At 40.4% G+C, this 19,143-nt stretch overlaps 1 protein-coding gene across 1 annotated transcript in view; it reads right to left on the bottom strand.

Moving 5' to 3' along the window:
- Window positions 1–2,350: 2,350 nt before the first annotated feature.
- Window positions 2,351–19,143, bottom strand: part of ZNF398 (zinc finger protein 398) — a 32,318-nt gene continuing 15,525 nt past the window's right edge. The window contains exons 3-6 of the mRNA XM_072652407.1: window positions 13,742–13,868; window positions 13,106–13,219; window positions 6,851–6,964; window positions 2,351–6,301 (exon numbers count right to left, since the gene is read on the bottom strand). Coding sequence (XP_072508508.1) covers window positions 5,142–6,301; window positions 6,851–6,964; window positions 13,106–13,219; window positions 13,742–13,868 — 1,515 coding nt within the window. The 3' untranslated portion in view covers window positions 2,351–5,141. The remainder of the gene's footprint in view (window positions 6,302–6,850; window positions 6,965–13,105; window positions 13,220–13,741; window positions 13,869–19,143) is intronic.

Raw genomic sequence — 19,143 nt, forward strand, 5'->3', positions numbered from 1 at the left:
CAAGTGAGGGTTTTCTGAGGATGAGGAAGACAAGTATGTTTGTGGATAGTAGGGAAGCAGCCAGTAGACAGAGACTGCAGATAAGTGAAAGAGTGGGCAATCTGCTGAAGAAGATGGCATGGAATGTGAACACTTGTGAAAAGGGTTTGCCTTGGCAAAAAGGGCCACTTTTTGATGTGAGACAAAGATGGAAAAATGGCAGAAGGCATATGATTGTGAGATGGGAAGAGAGGGTTCTTGTCACAGAGCTTCAATGTTTTCAGTGAAATAGGGTTGGGAGTGGGGTAGGGTGGTGGCCATGGGGCCTTTGGAGGCTGAATGAAGGTTTGGGTGAGTGGGATAGTGAATCAATTAGGGAGGCATAAAAGAATTGCCTTGGGGCAGAAAGGTCCCGGTTGAAACTGAGTAACAAATTTGCAGCAGGCTTGGTTCAAATTATAGGACTTGGGTTCAAATGTTAGTTTTGCTATTTAAAACCCACACGATTTTAAGCAAGTCACTTCACACCTTCCTGAGCCTCAGGGTTTTTTTGTCTATAAAATAAGGGGGTCACATTAGATGATTTCTGAAGCCTCTTCCAGCTTTAAGTTCCCAAAGGGCATCACCAACAGTCAGTTGATTATAACTGACACAATTATAATGGCAATTATAATTTATTATAATTGTCTTGAGCACTTCCATGCTCTGACCTTGCACTTACCTGATGGATGCTGTACTTTCCACCTCCCGCTTATTATCTCATTTAATAATGTCCATACCCCGATTATTATGAAGACAAAATGAGAGTACATAGGAAACTACTTTGAAAACCGGAAAGCTTACGTAGTCACATAATTCTATCTGGCCTTCAGAATCCCGTTCCACACCATCATTTTATGGATGAAGTGGAGAGCCAGAAAGGTGTTCATTTAAACAGTCACGCAGCTATTCAGCAGCAGCGTGGATGGTCTTGATCCCCAGTATTCAGCATTTTGTTTTTCCACTATAATCACTAAATCGGTTTTTAGGGAATGTTATATAGACAGTTTTGTACTAGGTGGTATGACAGACACAAAAAAGTTGGAAAGCCAAGTCCTTGTTCTAGGGGAACTTAGACCACTGGTGTTCCATTTTCTAGACTTTATAAACAGCATGTTCCCCACGCCTGTGATTTCACGTGTGGGGAACTTCTCACGTGGAGTCTCCCTCTCCTAACTCATACTGGCAGCTCACCTACAAAGTACAGTTTCAGAGAGCTGCCTGGTCACCCAGCCAATAACTGTCAAAAGCAGGACTGACTCCAAAGATGCTTCTGCACTTACTACTCTATACTGTCTCTCTCCCCACTGGATTATTTTACCAAAAATGAAAACTCAAAGGATGAAACTATTAAAACTCCTATGATTTTATTTGAACTGCTTACTCAATAGTCACTCAGAACACCCTAGCTCCTTTTTAGTATGGCCCTCTGCTTCTGACTGGGCACAGATGTTTTCCCTACTTCATGTATGCATTCTCTGGTGGGAAGTTGGTTTCTCTTTTGGTACTCATGAATCTATCTAGTTGTTTGGGAGATTCCTTTTAAAACCTTTGCAGTTGACATACACTGTGACATGAAATATATTTTTGTTTCTGTCCACTGAAAGGAAAACTAGAGTACAGAGTCGTGTTTGAGAAGGGACAGTCTGAAGGGGTACACATTACTCTGAGAACACTTTTTTCTCTTGCTCGTGAAACAGAATTCTCATGTTCAGGTCACAAAAACTGCTAAGACAAAAAAATGCTCCTTGCCCGAGATACCATGAGCCAAACAGGCTGCTCTAATCTAGAAATATGCTCCTTTCTGGGATGGAGCTGAAGAAGAGTGAGGATAAAGCTTTACAAGCAACTTGCCAGCCCCACCAGAACCCAGAAGAGACCCAAGAAATCTCTCCTACTGGTCTCTGAAGAATTCACTCGCTTATTCATTCCCTTAACATCATATTCAAGTACTGCAGACAGACTTCTAGAGTGACTTACTGATTCAGATAGTCTCCTCTTTCTGCAGAGGCGGGTCTGAGCACAAACCCATGAGTTATCTTTATACTATATGAAGTGAGTGAGAGTGAAGGCCTAGATTTCCTAATCACTGAGGTTCTAAGGATTCCTTTTATTAAGAACAAAATCTTTGATGATAATAAGTCATGGAGGTTCCTGTTATTACCCTAGGGCCCACAATGAAGTACACCCAATACTGGGTCAATAGTGAAGGATAAAGACCATTTTTCTTGCTATATAACAAACTAGTTTACAGGCTAATCATTTACCAATGTTCACCAATTTGCACGTGGATTAACTATCATCCCATGAGAGACAATGAAAATACCCAACAAAGAGTGAGTCTGTTTATTCTGATCTCCTTAATAAACCAATTGGATTAATTACTGATATAAGCCACCACTTGGCAAGTGACAATTACAATGGTTGAAAATGGTTGAGGAGAAAGGTGACATCTGTTTGTAGAAGAATGGACTTTTAACTGAAAGGGAAAGCAAGATGGTGAATAGTGGGGACAGGCTAGTATATTTGTTAAACTTCTCTGCCATAAATGAAGACTACTGAAAGAATCCACATGAAACATGGTTGGCTGGATCTAGGGCCTGTGGTTGGGGACCATCTTTTTTGTCTATGAGGGCTTATAACCTTTATACCTTAAAGCACCTTTTCAAACTCCAGTCTAATAGCTTGGTCCTTGAGAGGGACATGAAGGATCAAGGTAAAAATTGACCCCCAGATACTTTTCTGCTTATAAGATTAGTCCTTTTGTTTACCTAGCATTTAATTATCCACATTTTGACCTTCAAAAAACAATTTTTTTTTCAAATTACTGGCCTGGGGTTTTCTTCACTAGTCAGAGAGTGGGAGAGTAGATGAGATGATCACGAGTCTGTGTTAAACTCCCAGTTTGTGTCAGTGCTGAGAGCCCGATACCTGCTGTCCTATTGTGGCTTCTTCCTAGAAAATCTGTGCATTCTTTTTCATTCAGTGTGCTGACTGTACCTCACAGAATCATAGTATCTTAGATCTGGAAGGTCATCTAACAATTTTACAGATAAGGAAACTGAGACGGAGAGGTGATTTGCCCAAAGTCACAAAGCTACTTAATGGCAGAATCCAGGTGTCCTAGGCTCTTGTCCAACGCTCTTCCTATTACACATTACATTGCCTTCTTGTTCAAAATGCTCAATATCACAGCTGGTCAAGGAAAATATCTTTCCTCAGCCAGGTCACAGGCAGTTGTGCCATCTGGGTAAGAATTAAGGTTAGAATGTGAGGGAAAGACCCTCATTCAAACCACCAAGTAAAGGCCTTGTCGTTAACACCATGGACCAATGTATTCTCTGGGGACAGAGAATACTTGGCGAGAGAGGTTGTTTGCTTTCCTCCTGGCTGATGCTAACAGCCTCTCCTGCCAATATGCAGGGCTGCAGCTTCTGTATGAGAATATTACCCATATGTTCCAGAGGTTCTCAGTTCTTAAGAAAGCACATACAACTCTAGATGGGGGTGCTGCAGGCAGCAGTCTCTCCACCTTGACTTTGCTGTCCTATTCAAGTCTGCCTCCATAAGAGGCTGAAAAAGAATTAAATGGGTTTTTTGGCAAGAAGGAGAATATGCTGCCTGGCAATCACATTCTTGTGCATTTCTGTAGAGCTCTGACTTGTTCCTCATACCAGCTGTTTGAGGTGAACTGGACAGGGACTGTTCTTATTTTACAGAAAGGTAAATTAGGGTGCAGAAAAGGAAGAAACTGGCCTAGACTCAGCGAGAAATAGAACCAGGTGTTTCAGTTGCTCCAGATGACTGGGGGACCCATATACAACAACTAATGACCTTGTGCACACAATAGCCAGTAGACCTGAGAGCATAATATGGATGGGACAGATAGACTGTTTATGTACAAGAAAGGGATAGCTAGCTACCAGCTAGGGAGGAAGCTTCTTGATCTTACCACTTTCCCATGGCAGAGCCAAATGGGGGTGAACATACACTTCCTCTAATGGTTTGAGCCAGCCACATAACAAAATGGCTTAGTTTCATTGCATGTGAAACAAATAGTAAGAATCTTCAGCTAGTCTGAAAGCTGTGAATTGTGATCTTTTCTGCTACCTATAGTCACAAATGTCCAAAATACCAGAAAGAGAAAAGTCAGCTTATTATTTCTGTAAAGACATAGAAAAATGAATACATTAGATGTACTCATATTTAAAGTTGATGGCCTAGTCACAAATCTAAGGTTATGCCCTTAGAGGCATGGCCTGTCATTTACTCCAATGAATCCTGTTTTTCAGATTTTGGGGTTAGGGACTGTGTATAGGCTGAGAAGGCTAATATCCAGGAATTTAAATTTCAGTAAAATCCTGAATACTAGAGAGGGAAGACTGTAAACCAAGCCACTGAAAAGTTCAAAATCAACCAACCAATTCTCCTTAAGGAGATTTCCGACCTACAAAATTCAGATCTATTACCCTGGGCTGATTTAATAGCTAAAGAAAATCACATTGATTAAAATCCAAGAAAACTCATAGCAGGCCAAGTCTTGAGTTCACATGGATGAAGAATAGGAATCTCCATCATGCTAGGTCTATTTCAGGGAAGGTGAGCAGGAGTACGAGTAGGTGGGTCTAAGCTGGAACCAGAAGGAGAGAGCAACAGCCCCCATTTGGCAGCTCCGTGCCCAACTCTCCCCTCTAATGACCACCTCAACCACCCAGGAGTTAGGGAGAAGCCTCAATGTCCCATCAACCTGATAGTACAGGGAAAGTATCAAGTTTGAGAGGTTTTCCCATGCCACCAGCCCCACCTCTGGACTTCAACCTACAAATAACTTGGATTATCTGCCAGTAATTTACCAATTTCTTGCTTTCAGCCTCTTTGCAACAATATCACCTCTTCAACTCATGTAATTTCTTCATAAGGACAAGGTGGGTGGATTCTTTTCAAGCTCCTCCAAATTTTACAATGTATCTTCATTATTTGCAATATTGTGAAGTTCCAAAAAACTAGGTATGTCCCTAGTTAGATGTATGATGCCAAAATGCACTGAAGAGCCAGTTTAAAATGATCTTGGGCCCCCTGTCTTTGGGATTCTCCACTTACTGGAAAAACAAGAGATGAAAGACTTACAAAACACCACCTCCACCCCCTTCTCCATACCAGTGGTTGGTTTCTAGGCCATCAGCTCCAATCCCTAAGCCTGTGGACTCAAGCCCTGGTAGGAGGAGGCCAGGGGGGTCTGGAGGCTGCCCTGGTACATCTCCATCACCACTGCAACTTCCATCCTGGCCTCCTCGCAAATGGTCCTTCAGTGTCTGCTTGTAGCGGAAGCTCTTGCCGCAGCAGGGACAGGGGTAGGGCCTCTCACCCGTGTGAATGCGCTGGTGCTTCATTAGGTGGTGCTTACGAATGAAGCTCTTGCCACAATGGGCACAGTGGAAGGGACGCTCGCCTGTGTGCAGCCGTTGGTGATTCAGCAGGTGTTCCTTACGCATGAAGCTCTTGCCACAGTCGCCACACTGGTAGGGTCGCTCACCCGTGTGGATCATTTGGTGACGGATCAGTGCCGAGTGGCCATTGAAGTCGATGCCACACTGGGGGCAGGAGAAGGGGCGCTCCTGGGCATGGCCCCGCTGGTGGAGCAGAAGACTAATCTTTAAACTGAAGCTCCGACCACACTGAGCACAGCGAAATGGCCGTTCTCCAGAGTGGCCACGTCGGTGACTAGTAAGCCGAGACTGGTCAGCAAAACGCTTAGGGCATTCTGGACACGGAAAAGGCCGTTCACCACTGTGGACCCGCAAGTGGTAGGTAAGCCGAGAGGGATGCACAAAGCTCTTGGAGCAATGTGGGCAGGTATGGGCCCGCTCAGTTGTGTGTACACGGGCATGATTGCTGAGGTTGGCCTGTTGGGCAAAGCGCTTAGGACACTGGGCACATGCAAAGGGACGCTCACCAGCATGACTACTCTGGTGGTCCATCAGCATTTCCTTCTGGTTAAAATTCTTGCCACAACGACGACAAGGGAAGAGTTGCTGTTGCTCCCCTGGTTGGGGGGGAAGGGGAAGGTTGCCCAGCTGGGTGAAACTAGCCTGTCCCCCAAGGGGGTCAATGGGGTTATTAAGTGGAGGTGCAGAGGGCAGTACAGGTGGAGGATGCTGGCTCTTGAAAGCTGCATCCGGGAAAGCATCTTTTGCCACTGCTGGCGGATTGACAGAGGTAACCTGGGCATCTGAACATAAAGGGCCTCCAGCAAGCCCTTCAGCCTTGATGGCAAGCTCATCATCTGAAAGAGAAGATTAGGGTTGTTATACAGCACAGAAACTGCTTTGTTAGCAATTCTCACCACAAAGTAGTAGCTACATTCTACCTGGTTTTCACAAATTGCTCTGTGCTTTTATTCACTGTGATTGTATAGGGAAGTGATTAGTTCAAAGGAACAGAAACAGTTCAGTGAAGTTCTGAAGTGAGAATCCAGGAATCTAAGGTGTCATCTCTGCATTATGATATTCCCTGGTTTGAGAGGGGATGGGAAAAAGCAAAGTTTTAAATTAAATTTTCCTAAGACTCCTTTCCTCATTTCACTTTCCTGCTCCATAACTTTCTTTCATCCCTTTCACCACCATTCTCATCTGCTCTTCTGATTCTTCCCCAATATAAATCCTCTGGTCTAAAAGGGCTGCTCTCTTTCTTCACTTCCCCCTTCTCTCCAAACCCCTGTAAGGAACCTCATTCACTTCCATGGTTTTCCTAGCACTCACTTTGCTTTGGATTGTTTTTTGGCTCCTGTCAAGGCTAAGTTTCTCTGCTGCCAAACACAGAAGGCACCACTCACCAGCATAGGTGCCTTTGTAAATGTCACTTTCTTCAGGGTCCTGTGGACCATCCACCGGGGGTTCATCTTCTTGTTTAATCCAGGAGAGAATGTCTGATGTGGAAATGCCTGGCTCTGTTGGTGGGCAAAAAGAAGGAGAGTACTTTGTTTTGAGTTTCTATTAGGGAACAGAACAGAATTTTGAACCAAAAACTGGAATTAAACATGCTAAGTTAATTTCAAACAACCCAAATATTCATTTGTAACTAAACAGATAAAACTCTTGCTAAATCAGTCATGATTTCTGCACTAGAGATGTCCTAAAGTGATTTAACAATGTGTCCTCTAGTTCTACTGAACTTTTGCCTTTAAACTGCTTTTATCTTAATTCTGTTTTCCTCTCACAACAGTCCCATAATGAAGAAAAAACAAAACAAAATCTCTTAATGTAACGTAACAAACATAATTTTTATTGTGTAAAGCACTATAGTATGTACTATGGATATAAAGATAAAAAATAATGCAGTCCCAGGTCTCAAGAATTTTACACTATGCTAAGGAAAGACACAAAAACAAATAAATGTGACATAGGATAGAATATAATAAAGAAAAAGGAAAGGTAAATGCACAATGTTATAAGAAAATTTAAGGATGGAGAGATCACTTTCCAGTGGGTAAAGGTGAGAATGATGGTGGAGAAGAGGAGATGGGAATCATCAAAAGCTTCATGGAAGAGGTATCACCTTAGCCAGGCACTAAAGGAAAAGAAGGACTTCTATAAGCAGAGATAGACATCAAGGGATAAGCAAAAAGGATGGCCTACATGGATGGAGAGAGGCAGGAGAGAACAAGGGAAGATTAGGGAACATGTCTGGTTTAGCTAGAATGTACAGTATATAAGGGGAGTCAATGTGAAACAAGGTTGGGACAGCATGTTGTGGTCAGATTGGGAAGGGCTTTAAATGTCAGGCTAGGTAAGAAGTCTGTAGATGATTCAAGATACAACATAGATTCCCTGATAGTTTTTGGGTAGGAGAATAGTGTAATCATATCTATACATTAGGATGATTCATTTGGCCACTATGCAAAAGATGCATAGGAAAGGTGGGACCTGCAGATGATTATTATAACTGTCAACACTAGTGGCAGTGAGGAGCTACACTAGAGTGGTAGCAGTAGGAATGAAGAGGAGAGGCCCAAAATAAGACATTAGGAAGGAAGAACTGACAAGGTCACTTGGTTGGATATAGGGCTTGGGGAAGAGGGAAAAGTTTTTTTTTTTTATTATTATTATTTTTTAATGTTTAACAATCACTGCCATACAATTGAGATTTTATCCCCCACCCCGCACCTACCCCCCACTACCCCCCTCCCTCCCCACAACTGCATACAATTCTGTATAGATTCTACATATACTTTCCTATTGAGTATATTTTCACTATAGTCATGCTATGTAGTCAGACTAAAATAAATGAAAGAAATCGTATAATAAATCAGAACATGATACACAAACACATATACAAACATGATCTGCTACATTTTGTGAGTGACTTCCATATTTCTTTCTCTGAATGTGGAAGGCATTTTGCCTTGAGAACCACCCTTTGGGATTTTTTTTTTTTATAAGAAGTTTTTGCGTTATTACAAAATTCCAAGTCTACCAGAAAAAACTCTCGCACACTGTGGTCGTTGCTGTGCGCAAAGTTCTCCTGGTTCTGCTCCTTTCACTCAGCATCAGGTCATATAAGTCCTTCCAGGCCTCTCTGAAGTCTTCTTGTTCATCATTTCTTATGGCACAATAGTACTCCATTACATTCATATACCATAATTTATTCAGCCATTCCCCAATTGATGGACATCCCCTTGACTTCCAGTTTTTGGCAACTACATAGAGTGCTGCTATAAATATTTTTGTACATGTGGGACCCTTTCCCATTTTTATGATCTCTTGGGGATATAGTCCTAGTAGCGATATTGCTGGGTCAAAGGGTATGCACATTTTTGTAGCCCTTTGGGCATAGTTCCAAATTGCTCTCCAGAATGGTTGGATGCGCTCGCAGCTCCACCAACAATGAATTAGTGTTCCAACTCTCCCACATCCTCTCCAGCATTTATCATGTTCTTGTTCTGTCATGTTTGCCAATCTTATAGGTGTGATGTGGTACCTCAGAGTTGTTTTGATTTGCATCTCTCTAATCAATAGTGATTTAGAGCATTTTTTCATATGATTATAGATATCTTTAATTGCTTCCTCTGAAAATTGCCTGTTCATATCCTTTGACCATTTATCAATTGGGGAATGACTTGTATGATTATACATTTGAGAAAGTTCTCTATATATTCTAGAAATGAGGCCTTTATCCCTGAGCTTAGCTGTAAAAATTCTTTCCCAATTTACTACATCCCTCCGGATTTTGGTTGCATTGGGTTTGGTTGTGCAAAAACTTCTCAGTTTAATGTAATCAAAGTTATCCATTTTGCATTTCATAATGCTTTCTATCTCTCCTTTAGTAAAGAATTCTGGGGAAGAGGGAAAAGTTAAAGATAACTGTGTTTTCCAGCTTAAGTGCCTGGGAGAATAATGGTGACACTAGAATTAGGAAAGTTAAAGGAAAGAGGAAATTTTGGGAAAATGATAATTCAATTTTTGACATGCTGAGCTAGAGGTACTCACAACATTCAGATGGAGAGATCCAAGAGGCAATATTCAACTAGAAGTCAGGGAAGAGATTATGACTTGATTTACAAATATGACTCATTTTACAGAAGTCATAATTAAACTTATAAGACTGGATAAATCCAATAAGGGAGATAAGATAAAAACACAAGAGAAGATAGCTAAGGATACCAACATTTAGGAGATAGTAGATGAAAAAAATGAAGATGAGACGGAGTGGAAAGAAAGGTAGGAGAAAAACTAGAAAGCACAATGTCATGGAAGGCCAAAAGGAAAAAAAGAGTATCAAGGCAGTGGTCAACAGTGTCAAATGCTGCAAAATAGTCAAGAAACACGAGGCCTAAGAAAAGGTCATTGGATTTGGCAACTAAGAGTATGAACAGAAATCAAACTCCAGAAAATTGTAGAGAGGGTTGATCTTAAAGAGGAAACAATGATTTTACTCTGTTTCTAGAAATTTAGCAGTGAAGGGGAAGAAAGATAAAAGACAACAGTTGAGGAGGTGACAGCATCAAGGCAAAATACATATATTTTTTAGGATAAGGCTGACTTCGGTGAGAGAGAACATGGTGTAGAGCAATGGTACCAAACTCAAATGGAAAGGGATGTTTGCCAGTTGCATATTGATTGAGAAGATCACAAACTAACATTGTCTATGTTGCAATGCATTTTTTAAAATTTTGTTAAGCATTTCCCTGGGTTAAAGTACCACCCTTGACTCAAACTGGCTGTGTGGCCTTGGGAAAGTCTTTTTAAATAAAAAGCCTAAATTTTTTGGCTTGTTTCTTCTAAATACTTTTTTATCGGGGACCCCTCAAACCATCTTTCCCTTTCTTTGAGGCCAAGCTTGTTCTTTGAAATTTTGCAACATTTCTTTTCTTTTAAAGTAAATCATGTGTGTGTGTATGTGTGTGTGTATTTCTACATCACCAAAATTTCCCCTGGCATTCCTCTCATTTCCAGAGAGCAATTTTATGCAAACAAATAATTTTTCAAAAAATAAAAAAAGCAAAAAAACCCAGTGATTGATTACATATAGAAAAGGTATCAAAATATATGCAAAACACCATACTTGTGGACTTCCCACTCTATAAAGGAGCAGGGTGAGGGTGTCTTCCAGTATGTCTTCTTTAGGGACGTTTGTTTTTGTAAATTTCACAACTTCCACTTCTGATTGTTTTGTGGTTGTTTATTTCATCTACATTGTTGTAGTCGTGTGTGTGTGTGTGTATGTGTGTGTGTGTGTGTGTGTGTGTATTTTTTGGGGGACTCAGATTACTTTCCTTTGTAGCAATTCATGTAAGTCTTTCCTTATTTCTCTATATTCATTATATTCATCATTTAGTAGCAAGATTCCATTACATTTATACACTAAAATTTGTTTAGCCATTCTCCAATTGATGGGCATCTATTTTGCTTCTTCTTGGTTTTTACTACCACAAAATACTTTGGTGTATATGGAGCTTTTATTTTTTTTAGTAACCTCTTTGGAGTATGTCTAGTATTAGAATTTTAGGTTCAAATGTATGAACATTTTAGCCACTGTAGAATGATTGTACTAATTCGCACCTCCACTGGCAATGAATTCTGACCAAGGCCGTTAACTAAAATCTCTGTTCTATGAAATTTTTTAAACGGAATAGAAGGAGCCTATCTGTATTGGTAAAGGAAGTTCTTCAATGGAAGCTCCCTACCTGGAGGAACTCAAAGGTTGAGGTAAAAAAAAAAAAAAAGTGATGAGTATGTTTAAAGTAGAAGAAGGGGGATTACATGAGGAGATATTGAAAATGAGAAGCAATGACTGATGGACCAAGATCTCATAGTAGATAAAAGGGATAGGCTCAAGGGAAGGAGTTAGTTTTGTTGAGGAAGAGAGTGCCACAATCCTCTGGGATTAGAGAGGGGAAACAGATGGGTCAGAGAGGCCAAAATGCCCAGAATTACCCTGCTTTTACCCTGTTCAAGGTAAAGTCCTAAGGAAGTTCTAGTTCTATAAAGTCTTCTGCTGACTTCTAGTCCACTGGGAATGTGGTGTGGCAGAAAGAGCTCTGAATGTGGAGCCAATGAACCTAGGATAGAATCTTGGTTCTGCTTCTTAATACCTGTGTGACCTTGGATGACCACTTCCCCCTTTGGCTTTCAGTTTCCTAATCTGTTATACGAGGGGTTGTACTGGATAACTTTAACAATCCCACCTAGCTCTGAGGGTCTTGAATTCTAATAGGGACAAGCTCTCAGCCCCTCAGTCTAGCTCATCCTTAGCTGTGCTCACTCTGATGAAATTGACTAAACAAAGCTTCAAAGGTAGGTTCTATCTTTACTGTTTTGTCAAATACCTTTTCAGAAGCACAAACTCATCACAATGTAATATAGTCTATCCAAAGGAAAGACGAAGTCAAGTAAGCCTGAGGCCCAACAGGCCATATGGGAGATGGGTTTTATCTGAAAAGAACCAAGGTTTGCTGCTACAAAAAGGGGAGAGAAGATGGGAAAAAGCGGAGAGAAGATCGGAAAAAGAAAGAGACAGGGGAATGAAAGAAGATGGAGAGGACAAAGAGAAGGAAGGGAGATTAAATGAGATAAGAGATAGACAAAACCTAAGGTATTAGTTAACACTGTTAATTTTGCTTAATCACTAAAGTGAGAATCTCAAAGTTGGGAGACACAACAAGATTCTGTTAATAGTTCTTCCTGTCTTTGTGTCAACATTAAACCCTCACTCTTACTCACCCACATGCCATTTCTACCTCTAAAATATCTCTTGACTTCATTTCCTTCTCTCTATTTACAAAGCCATCGCCCTGGTTTAGGTCCTCATCACTTGCCTACACTATCACATAGCCTCTATAACTGATCTCAGCCTCAACTTTCTCTCTACTTAGATCCATTCTTCATGAAAGTGATAATGCTATTGTCCTAAAGCACAGATCTAACCATGCCACAACTTACTCAATAAATTCCAGGCACTCCCTACTACCTCTAGGAGCAAATATAAAATCCTATAGCATTTAAAGCCCTTCAAAATCTGGACCTTATTTATCTTTCCAGCCAGTCTTACAGTATAGCAGCAGCTTCCCCCCGCCTCCCCCTGCCACCTCTCTTTCTCACCATGACACAATATTCTAGTCTTTTTACTATGTGTCATAAATGACATATAATCACCTGTTTCCAAACTTGGAATGTGTCTTCCTCACTTCTCTTAGAATTCCTATTTTCCTTTAAGGACCAGCTCAAGTACCATCTTCTTCATGAAGTTTGCCCAGCTGCTAATGCCTCTCTTTGCCACCAAATTATCTTTTACCTGTTCTGCATACACCTACATAAGTACATGCTGACTTTTCTAGTTATATTATAAGCTCCATAAGGATGGCGATTGATTCACTCTTCTATTTGTATTTCCAGGGCCTCCTCAAGTATCTGGCACACAGTAGGTGTAATGCCCGTTGATTAATTAAAAAGTAGAGCATCTTTGTAACTAAAGTCAGTGACAAAGCTGAAATTAGAAGTCCTTAATATTTAATTGCTAGGCTGTCATCAAACCCTCGGAGTGCAAGACAGCCTGGGTAGTGAAAAGATGTGATGTGATTTTTTCTACTCACCATCGCTGGGTTCTGCAGTCATCTCACTCTCATCTGGTCTCGCCTGGTTCTCTGTATTCTGTTCTGACTCTGGTTGAGTTTGAGACAAAACTTCAGGTTGTGTCATGGCATAATCTAAAGGACAAAGAGAAGAAAAGAAAGTAAAAGTTCATGGGGATGAAGATGGCATTAATTCTAAGCAGTAATAAACTGAGGGCATATGGGTCCATGGAGCTAGGAATACCTTATACAGTCCCTATTCCACCTACACTTATAAATTAACCAGTTCTTTTCCAAAACCCATCCTACCTTCACTGGGTAGGGGTAAGTGGCATCAGTAGTTTATGGAGAGAATAGCGTCCAGGACACCCACTGCAGTTGGCATATTTATCCCATGCACAGTTTCCAATGTAACCTTTGCTCCTAGACCATGCTCCTATCATCTGAGGTTAAGGAGGCAGGGATACACCAAGGTAACCATAGCTTTTATAGTGACTCTATGTTCATAGGAGGAAAAGGCTGAGGAGAAGGTACATTTTCAGGCTTACTATCTAGAAGGAGTGAGGATGAGAAGTTGGGAATGGGACAATAAACAAAACTGCTGAGCTCACTTGAAACTGTGGACCACTAGTCTGACAGAAGCCAGCTCAGCCTCACCCATTGAAATAAGAGACTCATAGTTGCCCTTCATTATGTTCTTGTAAAGTTCCTTCTGCCATTCTTCCAACTTCTCCCATTCTGGTGTAGAAAAGTAGATGGAGACATCATCAAACGTCACTGGCACCTGCAATCAAAAGCATGTGGGGCTCAGCACTTCCCTCTATCATTTCATTTACTTTGAATTTTTGTTAGGAATAAGACCGTACTAGTGAGTGCTGCTGAGTGGGGACATAAAAGAAAGGTAAGATGGCACTCCTATATTTCAGAAGCTTATAAATGAATTGGTGAAATAAGACATAACTGCACAAAATGTAATGATATATATGACTCAAGTGTCAAAATAAATAATACAGGTAAATACTAAACAAGCAGGGATCTAATTGGACATGAGTGGTCAGGGAAAGACTTCATGACTGAGCTAATCTTGAAAGCTGGGAGAAGGAACTTTGGTTAGGGATAGATGGGGTAATGTTTCACCATAGGTCTCTTCACAGCTGATCACAGTTTTGAACACAGTTAAGACTTTCATAGTCGTTTTTCTTTTCTGCTTCTTCTTATACATTCATATTAAACATTTTCACACTAGTCATGATGTAAAGAAGAATTAGAACTAATGGGAGAAATCATGAGAAAGAAGAAACAAAACAAAAAAAGAAGAGCAAATAGTATGTTTCTGTCTGCATTCAGACTCCAAAGTTCTTTCTCTGGGATGTGGGTGGGATTTTCCATTGTGAGTCTTCTGGAGTTGTCTTAGATCCTTGCATTGCTGAAAAGAGCTAAGTCTATCAAAGTCAGTCATCACACAGTGTGACCATTACTGTGTACAATGTTCTCCTGGTTCTGCTCATTTCGCTCAGCATCAGTTCATAAGTCTTTCCAGTTTTTTTTTTGAAGTCAGCCTGCTCATTATTTCTCATAGCACAATAGTATTCCATTACTTGTTCAGCCATTCCACAACTGATGGATATTGTCTCAATTTCCAATTCTTGGCCAAAACAAAACGAACTGCTGTATTTTTGTACAAGTGGGTCCTTTCCCCATTTTTTATGATCTCTTTGAGATACAGACCTAGAAGTGATATTGCTGGGTCAAAGGGTATGCACAATTATACAGCCCTTTGGGCATAGTTTCAAATTACTCTCCAGAATGGTCAGATCAGTTCACAACTCCACCAATAGTGCTTTAGTGTTCCAATTTTCCCACATCTTCTCCAACATTTATCATTTTCCTCTTTTGTCATGTTAGCCAATCTGAGAGGTGTGATGTGGTACCTCAGAGTCATTTTGATTTACATTTCTCCAATCAATAGTGCTTTAGGGCATTTTTTCATATGACTTTAGACAGTTTTAATTTCTTTCTCTGTAAACTGCCTGTTCATATCCTTTGACCATTTATCAATTGGGGAATGACTTGTATTCTTACAAATTCAACAAAGTTGTTTTTCTTTATAATATTATTGTCCTTGTATAAGTTAGTCTCCTGGTTCTGCTCACTTCACTTTGTGTCAGTTCATACTACACAAGATCCTCTGAAATCAAATACTTTGTATGTGTATTCAACCGTCCTTTCTCCATTTCGGATAAAATTTAAGTTTATCAAACAAGATATTTGTAAAGTGCTTGGCACAATGCCAGCACAAAGCAGATGCTAGCATAAGTGCTTATTCCTTCCCTTTCTTTTTCTTCATCTGATGTCCATTCTTACCATCCTTGCCCCAGGGTTTATATATCCTTTTTCACATGCACCTCAATTATAAGAAATCATGCTACTTTTCTATCTGTGCTTTTGTTAATGGCAAATAATAACCATGTATGTTTCAAACTAAAAGGGAAGGCAAAAGAATTGAATGGAGACCTCTTTTACTATCTGGCTGGGGAGAATAACTTGTTGCCTTACAGAATGCAGAAGTACTTCAAGAAAACAAAGAGGAAAGAAAAGAGGAAGCAGCAGAAAACCTAGGAGGAGTTTGGAAGAATATGCATGAAGTGACAATTCAATCCAATAAACATTTACCAGTGTAAGGCAGGTGCTAGGTTTTGGAAATCTAAAGACAGCAATTGAATAGACCCTGTATGCAAGGAGCTCCCATCTCAACTAAAGGAATGCCGCGTACACACTAGTAAATGCCAAGTATATTCACAGCAATTTCAAGAGGGAGAGAACTACTGGAGGGATGCGAAAGACCCCCTGTAGGGCTGGCTCCTCAGCTGGGTTTTGGAAGAGTCTCAAGAATCTGAGAGACAAGAGTTGAGAAGAGAGGACAACCCAGATGTGGGAGAACCATTTGGCCAATGGTGAATAGAGGGAGACTACCATCTGTAGGGAAGAGTGCTGGCAGGCCAGTTTGATTAGAACAGAATGCGTGAAGGGAAATAATATGAACCACAGTTACAAAAATAAGTGGGAACTAGATTATATACTGGTATAAGCCCAAGGAGGGTAGAACTGGATTCTTAGAAGGACCCAACCCTCTAAAGAAGTCTAAGGAATGATGATGAAGATCTAGATCTATCAAGAGATGGGGAATTTGTACTAGTCAGAGAAGGAAGAGATGAGTTTGGATGGTCTTCTGTTGATAGGCAATGAGGAAGTCACGTGCTGTCTTGTCTTCCTATATCTTTGACATGACACAGGACTGCTTACTAAGACCTAATCACCAAAAATACCTACCTCTCGTTAATCAACTGGGGATAAATGAGATTCACAAAAGGGACTTAGAAAGCATCTCTAGGCATCATAAAATTCTGGGCAAGGAAATGAAAAACTTAGCAAAGTGATTAAAGGTAGACATTTCAGAAATGAAAAGAAAATCTGGGAAGTGAACAACTGACAAAGATGATGCTGTCCAAATACAGGATTCAGATTTCTGGACCACAGCTTAAGATGTAGAGATGACTGGCTCTTAGCCAAAAAGGGAATGCATCTAATGCTAGACAGTAAAGATCTGTTCAAGAAGGCTTTAAGTAGAAATGGGGAGAAAAGAGAAAATTCTCCACATACATCCATTATACCAGAAGCAGAGAAGCATGTATGACACAGGGAAAATATCCGTGAAAATTATCCATAATTTATAGGAGATAACATCTACAAGAAGGATAAGTAATAAAACTTAAGACTTTGGATATTCATATAAAAATTCACAAAGTATGAGATAATACAGTATACTAAAAATCTTAATGTAAGAACTTTTTATTTTAAACTCAGTAACAATATCAACAAAAATAAACATAATAAATAAGGTGATACATATTACCCAAAACCCATTCCTAGAAAGCAGAAACGAATAAATCGGCAAAAAAGTGCTTTTGTTTTTATTCCCTTTGCTGGTGTACTTGAAGTTCTGGCACAGTTAGACATTTTCCTTCCATCTTTCTCTCTTTTTTAACGTAACAGGAGATGGGCCAATGCGGGTCCAGTTCTTGGTGTATTTACAGTATTCCTTGCTTGCTATCAATTCAACACAGGAAGGCTTGGTAAGCCTTCTTGCAGACAAGAGTAACTGATGGGATGATGCTGCGTCATGATGAGTTTTCAAATTGTCATCAGAGCTAGAAGAACTGATGACAGAGCTGGAACCAAGTTCACATACAAAAAGACAGAGTAGCCTCTCTGGCCTTCCTGTGCTTCCTTCTTCTCTGGTAGCTTTCAAAGGAAGAAGAAAGGTGGGGCAACAGCTGCATAATTTCCCCACACAGCCATCATGAGTCTGACTGGATGAAGTCACATGCGCATGCACGCACGCATGTGTGTATGTGTGTATGAGAAAGAAAGAGAGAGATAGAGAGACAGAGAGAGAGAGAGAGAGAGTAAGAGAGAGAAAGAGAGAGATTATTCTTTCCTGATCATAGCTAAATGAATATCTGGAGATGGAATAGACCAGGTTTATTACCTTAGGAGCTCCCAAAGATCAGAAGTTTTATCAGAGTTTCTGTCTGCAAACAGAGCTGGTAGCAAAAGATCATCAAAGTCAACAGCTGTAGTAGTTGAGTTTAGTGATGGCCTAACTCCAGAGATTGACCTGCTTGACCCAACCCAGAAGAGGATTGATCTGGCAGCAGAAACATTGTGTCTTAGAAGGAGCTAGCTGAGCTTAGTAAGAGAGCGACTCATACATTTTAGCAACTCTCAAAAATTAAATTAGTAGGTATTCCATGATTAGAGAAGACTCCCAGGGCCAGGAGATACTCCTCAGTCACATGTGTTCCCTACATGAGGTAGGAACTAACTTTGTGCTTTAAGTTTGAGCCCATTCTCCCAAGAAACCAAGGGTGTGAAGAGCAAAGAGCGTGTCCCTGGTTTGGGTGAGAGTGAGTTTTTGTAACTTTTGTCCTTGCTATACTTTCTCAGTAAATAACCCCTTTGAAAAAGCTCATTGATATAAACTGGATAGTCAAAATTGGGGGGAGTACATTAGATGGAGGTTCTGTATAGTAATGGAAGATGCAAACACCCTAGAGAATCCTAAGGGGAGAGACTGAATTCACAAACTGGAGAGAAACATGTCAGAGAGTATTTGCATGTGGATCAATGAAAAGAGGTAAAAAAGTAATGTGATACAGACATACTATAGTTTAGCCAGTAAGAAGAAATAAGTAATAAACTCAGGAAACTTTTAAAATCTGGCATGTAGAGATGATCTAGCAACGACTGGATGCTTCAACTATCTGGACACCTGCTGGATCTCTCTGCCAAAATCAGAGAAGCTGACAAGTTCCTGACTTGCTTTAATAGTAATTTCATTTAAGAGATATAGAAAGCAACAAGGGAAACTCTCATTCCAGAGGAATGACTAACAGCAAAGTAAATGTAACAAGACGAGGAAGCAAATGACTTCATCTAAGTCTGGGATAGGAAAGGGAAAGCTGGGTATGGGCTAATGTACACCCTGGATTCAGGAAGCATTGATTTCAAAAAATTCAGGGAAAATAAAGGAGAAGCACATTCCCATGGCTTAAAATTTGCAGAGGAAGAAGGTGCAAGGAAATCACTTTTGTAATATATATGTGAATGATTCCAAGGAAGAACTGGTTGGGGGTGGGATGATGTGAGGATGGGGGGGGGGGGGGGAGAAAGGAGGGAAAACAGCTGTCCAAAGTGATTAATATAGATACACAAGGAATTTACTGACCAACCTAGATTTTCAAATGGTACGGAAAGAAAATGGAACTGAAGCTAGATAACAGAATGCAAAACAGTGGAACAGTCCTGTAGGAATAATGTTTCAATTAAACCTCCAAAAAAAGCTAAGGATGGAAATGAATGGTAAGGACAACAAATATGGTTTTGTTTTTTATGTTGGAGACCATAGGAAGATCATAGAGAGGGCAGGGTAGACAGAAGAAAAATGTCCTGGTTTATGATTGCATTGATCTGAGTTCTAAAGTCTTTCAAAATTGTAT

This window comes from Notamacropus eugenii, chromosome 3 (genome assembly GCF_028372415.1).
Source record: "Notamacropus eugenii isolate mMacEug1 chromosome 3, mMacEug1.pri_v2, whole genome shotgun sequence".
Classification (NCBI taxonomy): domain Eukaryota; kingdom Metazoa; phylum Chordata; class Mammalia; order Diprotodontia; family Macropodidae; genus Notamacropus; species Notamacropus eugenii.